The sequence below is a fragment of the Lynx canadensis genome, chromosome A3 (assembly GCF_007474595.2).
Source record: "Lynx canadensis isolate LIC74 chromosome A3, mLynCan4.pri.v2, whole genome shotgun sequence".
NCBI lineage: Eukaryota > Metazoa > Chordata > Mammalia > Carnivora > Felidae > Lynx > Lynx canadensis.
This window is the reverse complement of record NC_044305.1, coordinates 47,971,541-47,981,302: the sequence shown is the minus strand read 5'-3', so window position 1 is coordinate 47,981,302 and position 9,762 is coordinate 47,971,541. Positions and strand designations below refer to the sequence as shown.

Sequence of the window (9,762 nt, the reverse complement as noted above, 5' to 3'; positions counted from 1 at the left end):
TCTTCTTTAGTAGAGAGGGTGGGTATGGCCTGATCTCTAGGAGATTTGTAAAATTAAAGGGGTTTTCATGGATCAGAAGACACAACAGACATAGTGAGAAAGAACAGGACACTAGGCCTTCCTCAAGTGAGGCCACAATTCCTCAGGACCTGAGTACTCTCAAGCAAGGATGGGTAGTAGTGACCTATTATCTGTTGGCCACACAGACTTACCCTTGTAAGTTTGTGTATGTCCCAACCAAGGTGTGGGAGAGGTCACAAACTTTATACACAGATGTGTCAAAGAACCAAAGCTGAACCAGACCACTATCTTTGTGCTATACCCAATGGAACTGTCCAAAATTGTCTTGGAAAATTCTGTCACATCATCCCTATGACCATTTCATAAAAATAGATGGGCCAGGAAACAGGCAGACTTTCAACAAGGAGCCACTCAAATCAGAGTCCTTAGAAACCCAGGAAGAAGGAAGAAAGATGCTCAGCCCCTCCATTCTGAAGTATTCCTCCAAGCAGTATTGTTACTTCCTCTCTGTCCCAGTCATTCCCCCAGGTGCTCCCACACTCTCTTTACTCTGCCCCTCCAGGCCATCCCCATGAGTATCTCAGAAGACAGACTTACTCATCAGGTTGGGTGTCTGTAACCACAGTGGCTGTCCCAGAAGTAGTGATTGGCATTGACAGCCATGGAGGTCAGCCTGTGCTGGGAGGGGGTTACAGGCCTCAGGGAGCAGGTGAGACATAGAGACTGGAGCTATTGTGTTCTGAGCTATCATCAGAGGCTTTGGAGATCTAATTATGTGTCAGTGAGGCTTATGTGCAGATGCCCTGATGGGTGTCCAAGAAGGGCAAAGCCTTTTGTCAGCTTCATTCACCCACCTCCAATCCCTGTGATGAGATATGGCCCCTCTTCAGAAGGACCACCCCGTTGTGAGCCTTCCCCCAGAGCTGAAATAAAGAAGATACAGGTGGATGTTCCCTCACAAAATTGTCTGCATTCCTTTTGAGTGGAATAGATGAGGGGCTGGAGAGATTGGAGAATGAGTGAATAAATGGATACATGGACGGATGGATGGATGGATGGACGGATGGATGGTTATATTAATGGATGACTGAATGAATAAATATACCAACCAACCAGTGGGGGGCCCTGCAAGAACCACGAGGGTAGCCTCCCATGAGTTGGGGAGTCTGATTGACTCAACACTGTGCACCAACAGCCAATGTAAGAATAATAAGGATGATCAATTCTGTACTTCTTGTCACAGCAGCAACATTTATAAAATAAAAATGATCCAGGAAAGTGCAAAACTGACAGGGACCCAAAAAGTGCTCTGAGATGCCTTTAATTCTCCTGGTGCTGAACAGACCTGGGACTACATACAGACTGGTTGTTGCTCTCTGGAGGAAAAGGATCTTTTGTGTGAGGAGCCAGGGGCCCGTTCCCAGCCTATTTTTGCACACAGGTGCTGTTCAGGAGGGAGAACTGGGAAAGCCATGGTCTGATATCCACAACAAAGGTGCAATCCACCTAAAAAAAAGTAATTATGAGATTAGAACAGTTTCACACATGGAGAACATTTAGCATGAAGGACTGAATAGGAGTTCAAGGTGCATGAAAAACTACAAAAGATGAAAAGCAAAAACAAACAGTGACCTGGGGTAGGATTTGAGGAGCTTAAGATTCCACCAGAATGATGGGCAAGGGTTGCTGAATCTGCACATGTGGAACAAGGGTTCCTGAGAGGGCATGTGGTGGGACCATTACCTGCCCTTTCAGAGTCTTGTCAGTGCAGATTATGCTGCCTTAAGCACCCACCCCCGCCCCCCTGAGTTCTTAGGGAGCCAGCAGACTGCCCAGGAGGTGGTCCATCTAGTGCTGCCAACACTCAGCAGCAGCTGCAAACCTACCCTGAAAGGATGCTACCCCCAAGTCTGGGATGGGAGTACCGAGATAAGCACCCATCCTGGCTGAGCATCATCCTGACTGAGGCTCATGCCTGGGGTCCAAGTCTCCTGAATAAGATCAGCTCATAGAGGATAACACAAGAAGGCTACTATAGAGGCCAGCTGTAAGTACAGGGCTCAGCTCGCTGCCCTTCTAGGAGCAGCTCTTGTCTGCCTGGAATGACCACATCCCCCTTCAATGGGAAGCCCTGGGACCTGGGGAGAGAGGAGCCAGACTCTCATTCTGGCGCATGACCATCCCTGACAATTTCCCTAAGCCTCCTCCCATCAACCCTCCTTTATGTGAATGTTCATCATATTCTCAAACCTTTTTCTCTCTCGGGCCTTCTTGTAAGGGACAGTTTTCCAGGTCTTCATCCTGTTTTGAGCAAATGGTTTGGCCCAACTCCAACTCCATTAAATATATCAAAGTAAACTGCTGTTAAGAACAAATTGTAGAAACTGCAGTGAAATACTTTGCATTAATGAGAAAAACAGAAAACCATAAGGAAAACAGGCAAAAACTGTGAATGTGCATATGTAAATGAATAAGGACATATGTATATGTAATGACTCTTATTTTTCTAATTTTAATTGATTTTTTATTTCACCTTTTCCTCTTCATTTTCCCTTTTTTCTTATAAGAAGATGTCCATATGTACATGCACTAGAATCTTCCCTGTAGCATTCTTCCTGATGACCTGTAGCTTTTAGTCACATTCACAGCACCATGAATGCACAGGATGGAAGACTGCACAGCAAGGAGCCTGCATGGTCTGCAGCAACACTGACAGCACCACCTATCTCTCATTGGACACCTACACAGCATCAGCCAGACACAATGTGAGCACACCAGTGAGTCCTTCTCTGGACAGTAGGATAACAGGTGTGTTAGTCCACTGATCAGCCATCAGAGCTTGCCATTCCTTTTGGGACAGCATTTAGATGGGGACATAGAGGGTCCTGGGGGCTGGGAATGCTCTGCCTCTCTTCATGTGGGAACTGGCTATACAGAAAGGCTCTTCTTGCTAACGTTCATTAAGGTGGATATTTACAAAGCAGTGTTGTTCCATGTGTTTGTTAGTCTTCTATCAGGAATTATTAGAAGTTATTATTTTATTTTGTTAAATAGAAATAAATCCACAAAAGCACAAGAAGAACTCAAACAGGAGCACCTGGTTGGCTCAGTCAGTTAAGTGTCCAACTTCAGCTCAGGTCATGATCTCCCACTTCATGGGTTTGAGCCCTGTGTTGGGCTCTGTGCTGACAGTTCAGAGCCTGGAGCCTGCTTGGGATTCTGTATCTCTGTCTCACTCTCTGTCTCCCACTCCCACTTGTTCTCTCTCTCTCTCTCTTTCTCTCCCTGTCTCTCTCTCTCTCTCAAAAATAAACATTAAAATTTTTAAGTAAAAAAAAAAGAGGAAGAACTCAAACATAGAAATATAGTCAGAATTCACCATAAGGAGGATTCTGCCTCTCAGTGGACTGATTTGGAATTGTCTAGAAAGCTAACTTCATTTGAGACTCAGTTCTTACAGCTGACACATGATACCCACTCATACCTAGACATGTACCATCAACATGACACACACCACCAACACACACACACACACACACACACACACACACACACACACACTCATGCACCACCAGCCCCACTTTCATGTTCACCAGACCCTGAGCTGGGACAGGGCACAGGGGCTGAAGCAGCAACTGTGGTCTCTATGCCCAAGGAGCTCCTGCAGCCTCCAGGTGTCCAGGGCTGGATGCTGTCTAAGAAAGAGGCGGAGGGTAAGGAAATGGGAAAGACTGAAGGAATCTGGTGGGCTGTGTGCATGGGCTGTCTTCAGGAATGTGGTGAAGAGGTGAGATCCTCTCCATCAGAGCCCTGCTGGCATGGTAGGCTATCCTGGCTCAGGACAGTTCATGCAGGGACCAGAATCTGGGCATGGACAGAATGAGTTCTGGACAGCAGTATGTATTCTGTCCAAAGAGAGCACAAAATGGTAAGAATAAACAGCAGTGGGAACGGTTTTCCCAACAGAGACTAATGACACATTTCTATCAGACCCAACCTCTTTCTCACTTTTAAGGCTCTATAACACAAGACCTTCTTCTGCCTGGGCTGTTTCAGGAATCCTAAATTCCCAGATCTATTTGTGTCTCCTCCAAACCTGCTGTGTCTTTTCAGTTGATAGAATCACTGCACACCCATGTGTTCTGGGAAAACACCCAGGGTCCGTCCTTGAGCCTCTTTCACACCCTCATACCAATGCACTCCACATCAACCTCCAACAGATACAGAAGCCAGCACTTCTTCCATTTCCCAGTGACCACTACATGCCACTGGCTGTGGAGACTCTGAGAGAGCCCCTTCCATAGGTCTCCAGAACTCCAAGGATAACATCCCAAGTCTTCACCTGGGGCCCTGAAGGTGCCTCTAGTCCCACTTCCCACTGCACTCCTGCCTCTCTGCACCTCTTTCATAGCAAATCCAGTCCCTGGAATTTCAGGCCATCCCCAGGGACACTTGTTGCTTGTTCCTCTAGGGTCCTCTCCACAGCTGCCTGCCCTCCTTATCCCCACCCTCCATGTGACTGGGTCCTTCCAGGAGTACCGGTCATTTAGATGCCTTCCCTGACCACTCCCCATACCTCTCACCTCCCCTCAGCCCTGGGCCCCCACACGTGCAGCTCTTGCCCCAGCTTTCCACTATTTCACTTATGAACTTGGGGGCCGTTGGCCTGTCCTCACCAGCATAACAGTCACATGAGAACACATCCCTGCCTGTCGTCTCTGCTATCTCCCACCCAGGCTTGGACCCACAGTGCTTCATACAGGAGACTCACAGCTCAACTGCTGTCATGCCTTTCCTTCTCAGGATTTTGTTTCCCATCTACCACTTTTCTTAGTGTTTCTTGTTTGTTTGTCCCACTCTAGCTTCTCTCAGTTGCCTCATCAGCCCCTGTTCTTCCCTCTTTCACTCCGCAGCTGGATCTCTGTCTTCAGTACTTACTTTCTGCTCACCTCTTTCCTTCTCCCCTTTGTTATTCAGGGGCCTCACTCATGAGGAAAACAAATTGGAAACCTGGAATACTTCTAATGAGAACTTGTGTTTTTTTACCAATATTTGCCAAATTAAAATGATGATACAACAGACAAAAACAGATCTGGGCATTTAAGAATGCTCTTCCCTGTGGATCCAGGACTCGCCCCTCCTAAGTGTGGTCTCTAGGTGAATATGGAGCCACAGGGAGGGAGGATACACCACTTACCTTGCGCTGGCTTCGCCGTACCCACAGCAATTTGTATGCATACTCATCTGGATAGACTTGGTTGAAATGGAACACTGCAAACTCCACACACAGGGCAAAGTGATTTGCTCTCCTACTAATGTCCACAAAGTCAGAACTACAGACATGAGACACCAGTGTAATGAGCCCCAGAAGCAAAGGTGCCTTCAGGAGCATGCTGTCTGGTGTCAGCCCTGGAGGCCAGCAGCACACAGATGGCAGGGTAACAGCTGGTATGGGCCCACCCTCTGCAGCTCTGCATCCCACACAGCTCTACCCCAAGGAGTCCCTGGCCATTGGCCAGTGCTCTGTCCAGCTCCTCCCTTCACTGCCTGCCTTGTCCCTCCCATCTTTACAAACAGAAGGCAGAGCAGAAGCTCTCAATCTCCACCCCTTTGTTCCATAAGCCTTGGACACAGGGACACACATGAAAGATGCTCTGTTTGCAGGGCTACATCCCCCTGCCCCAGCCCAGCCCAAATAGGCCCTGATTGGGGGTCTTGAAGCCACCTCTCTTCCTCTCATGGCAGTGTATCCTACAACTGGCAAGTCACAGGAACACTTAGGAACACTGGTAGGCCCTGAGTCCTGGGGATTTGAGGTAAAAGCCAGGTCTACCTCTGACCATGACTGCTGCCTATTACCCCTGGGGGCATCAGGAGGGTACAGGGAAGGGCCACCACTGGGGCTGGGGTACCATCCTTTCCATCACCTCTGGCACCTACTTACCTACTTGCCATGAGGTCTGACTGTACTTGGCAGTGGGGAGAGAGATTTCTAATGTCCTGGGATGGGTGGAGAGAATGCCCAGGACAAGGGGGGTATACTAGACCAGAGCAGGTCTCTGCTGGATGGTAGCCATGGACATGGGTCAGGAGCTGGGAAGGGCAGACCTGGCTCAGCCCCAGCCCACATGCATTTCCACACAGCTCTGAAACTTTGACATCCCATGGCTTTTGCCATGTCATTGTTGTCAGGCTTATCGCATAGGAGAGGTACTATTGTACTTGCCTGACTTCATACAAAGCAGTGGGAGTGAGCAGACTGGGAAAGTACAACATGCTGCCCACATGTATGAGGACACTATGCAAGGGAAGGATTTTTCCACTTGGGCATGGAGGAAATAGACACAAACACATTGATGATGATCCCAGAAAGGGTACAAGGCCAAGGCCACAGCTGTGGGGACAGGCCATAAGTACACACTGGGGCTACCCCAGGAAGAGATGGGAGTGTGGCCAAAATGACAGACACTCTTGTAAACACCTTCCCTTTTGCACATCAGTATATGGCTGGAGGTATGGGCATCTAAGGACAATCATCACAAGGGCTCTAAAACCTACCTCCAAATATGTCTGAGTCTGAGTGTTTCCTCCCCCGAGGAGCTCAGGGCCCCCACACTGGTTCTTCCTCCCTACTCCTGGCAGCAGGATGACTAGAGTGGCCAGTGTAACCTTTTGAGAACTGCAGGATTTATAACAAGGCCCCTTTACATTACTAACGTGGGTTGTCACTGCCTCACTTCTAGAACTCTCTTAATGGGGTTCAGGGATTTCATGAGGCCTGTGAATGGACAGCTGTTGGATTTATTGACCCTTTCTATTAATTTATTTCTTCTTTCCTTTGACTATGCTTTTTTGTGATAACTTCCTCGCATTCTTGAGAGAGAGACTATGATCATCAGTCATCCTAGCGTCCATCTTCAGCATGTGCCTGTCTGAACCATTGCTTTCCTTGAAGCTGAACCCCAGCATCACCATACATACTTGTCACATCATAAATTTTAATCATTTCCTTTGATAATATACCCTAATCAGAACTGAGATTACTTCTCCAGCCCATGTGTTATTTAAAGGTGGATTACTGACTCAACAACCATTTTTCTCCTTTATTTCAATCTTAACACCACTGCAGCCAGAGAAATTATTCCATATAATATCAATTCTTTAAAATTCATTGAGATTTGCTTTATGGATAAGAATATGTTCAATTTGGATCAGTATTCTATTAGCTGAAGAATATATGTTGTTAGTTGGTGGTGAATGTTCTATATAATTGTTATTAATTTGTCAAAATAACACCAAAGGGGAGCACAGAGTAAGGCATGGTAAATCACAGTTCAGCAAGGGACCATGGGAGAAGTTGAAATAGATGACTATCACTCACAGGTCCTAGGGGAGGCACTCAGCAAGATGAAGCGGCCACATGGGGAGGTCAAGGCACAATACAGATGGAGCCAAAAGATCTGGAGCACATGGCTTTACTGGGTAGAATGCTTTGGGGTTCTTAGGATAGGGCCAGATTGATCAATTCAACTCTTAAGAGCAGGGTCCTGGTAAACCTCATAAGGGTCTTATGTAATGGCACACAAAGGGGAGGCTCTGGAGGCAGGGGAGACTGTTGCTCACAAGGGCTGTACGGGAAGTCACTTCCGATATTCCCATTTGCTTTTGACTCTAGGGCACATGCTTGTGCTTATATGAAAGGTTAGTGTCACTTTTAGGAATCTTCAGTCTCTTTGGCCACACAAAGTGGATGCCAAGGCAGCAGTACTCTGGAATAGTTTAGCTAAACTCTGAACAATAATCAAAAATCAATGTATTCTTAAATTTTTGTATATATTTTCTGATTTTTCCTGGTGGGGTCTGTCAGTTATTGGATCAGGGTTTGATTGTTCTTCTAGACCTGGGTGTGGCTTTACCAATCTGGAGGCCATAAGAAGAGGTGGCCCAAGGATAGAACTGTTGTAACTTTCATATTCAAGCAAAGCTGTGACCTTCAGTTCTCAAATGGCTATGTTTCTAGTCCCATACTTTTTGAGAGCTACAGGAGGCCACAGTCAGAATCACAAACCTGCACTCACACCTTTGTGTCCAATAGGAAGCTCATTAGAATCATCAGTGCAAGACTTATTTTTTTTTTGTTTATTTATTTATTTATTTTTGAGAGAGAGAGAGAGACAGACAGACAGAGACAGAGAGAGGGAGACAAAATCCAAAGAAGTCTCCTTTGGACATCACGAAGGTTCGTGATGTCAACAAAGAGCCCAATGCAGGGCTTGAACTCATGAACCATGAGACTATAACCTGAGCCAAAGTTGGATGCTTAACCATTTGAGCCACCCCGGTGCCCCTGTGCAGGGTTTAAAAATAACCCAGTGGCTGGGTCTGCTGGGAGACATGGCACTAATACAGGGACATTTGCAAAGCCCCAGGTGCACATAAGGTGTATCTGAGCTCAAAGCACAGCATAATTGAAAAGAACAAGATTCCAGGCCTTCCCAGTGTGAAATGGGAGCAAAGGTAAAGGTGTTCACCTATGAGGGGCACCTGTGAGCAGCACCAATTAGTGCTCAGAGAGGCTCTGAGTGTCCTAGCCAGCACAGCCCCTGAGCAATGAATGGCTAGACCACTATGAACCTGAGTGATGTCAAGCCAAGGTCAGGTATTATGCTGGCTGTGCTGACCACACCTTGTTTGTTTGTATTTGCCCCTATCATATTGTGGGGAGATGCCAGAAATTCTATACACAGGTTGGTCAAAGGACCAAACCTGACTCAGACCACCATCTTTATGCTGTGCCCAGTGAAGCTGCCCAGAGTGCTTATAGCCTCATCTTGGGAATACATCAGCAAGAAAGGGACAGACTTTGGACCACAGTTAAATTAGACCCCCTAAAAATCTAAAAGTGGGTAGGATAATCCCTAACCCCTCCATTCTGAAGGATTCCTCCAAGTGTCATTGCCACTGCCTCTCAGTCCCAGTCATGCCTCCAGGTGCTCCCACACTCTCTGCACTCTAGCCCTTCAGGGCTACTCCCCACTAGGATCCCAGAAGACATACTTACTCATCAGGCTAGGAGTCCATCACCACATGCCTGTTCCAGGGGTAGTGATTGGTATTGGCAGCCTTTAAGGCCAGTCTGGGCTGTGAGGGGGGGTACAAATATATCAGAGAATAGGTGGAACATGGTGACTGAGGTGTCATGTTCTGAACTGTCCTCAGAGGCTCTGAAGAAAACCTACCTGAACAGCCTCAAGGGGCTCATGTTCAGATGTCCTGATTGGTGTCCATGGAAGATAAAGCCTTTAGTCAGCTTCACTCACTCACCTCCAATCCCTGTAATGAGATATGGCCCCTCTTCAGAAGGACCACCCCGTTGTGAGCCTTCCCCCAGAGCTGAAATAAAGAAGATACAGGTGGATGTTCCCTCACAAAATTGTCTGCATTCCTTTTGAGTGGAATAGATGAGGGGCTGGAGAAATTGGAGAATGAGTGAATAAATGGATACATGGACGGATGGATGGATGGATGGACGGATGGATGGTTATATTAATGGATGACTGAATGAATAAATATACCAACCAACCAGTGGGGGCCCTGCAAGAACCACGAGGGTAGCCTCCCATGAGTTGGGGAGTCTGATTGACTCAACACTGTGCACCAACAGCCAACGTAAGAATAATAAGGATGATCAATTCTGTACTTCTTGTCACAGCAGCAACATTTATAAAATAAAAATGATCC

At 47.0% G+C, this 9,762-nt stretch overlaps 1 protein-coding gene across 1 annotated transcript; it reads right to left on the bottom strand.

The window, feature by feature from the left end:
• Positions 1–1,297: 1,297 nt before the first annotated feature.
• On the bottom strand, positions 1,298–5,418 carry LOC115509686 (probable cystatin-15). The gene is made up of 3 exons (XM_030309017.1): positions 5,219–5,418; positions 2,272–2,382; positions 1,298–1,527 (listed from the first exon to the last, which is right to left on the bottom strand). Exons 1-3 carry the CDS (start codon positions 5,411–5,413, stop codon positions 1,447–1,449), a joined length of 387 nt encoding a protein of 128 aa, XP_030164877.1. The 5' UTR covers positions 5,414–5,418; the 3' UTR covers positions 1,298–1,446.
• Between the last annotated feature and the right edge of the window lie 4,344 nt (positions 5,419–9,762).

Bases quoted from the DNA above. Each gene is read 5' to 3' on its own strand.
- LOC115509686 (XM_030309017.1), bottom strand. From the start codon at position 5,413: ATGCTCCTGAAGGCACCTTTGCTTCTGGGGCTCATTACACTGGTGTCT. The intron at 2,383-5,218 runs GTAAGTGGTGTA...TGTTCTTAACAG, and splicing joins TACGGCGAAGCCAGCGCAAG to CAGTTTACTTTGATATATTT. The intron at 1,528-2,271 runs GTTTGAGAATAT...ACTTTTTTTTAG, and splicing joins AAGGCCCGAGAGAGAAAAAG to GTGGATTGCACCTTTGTTGT.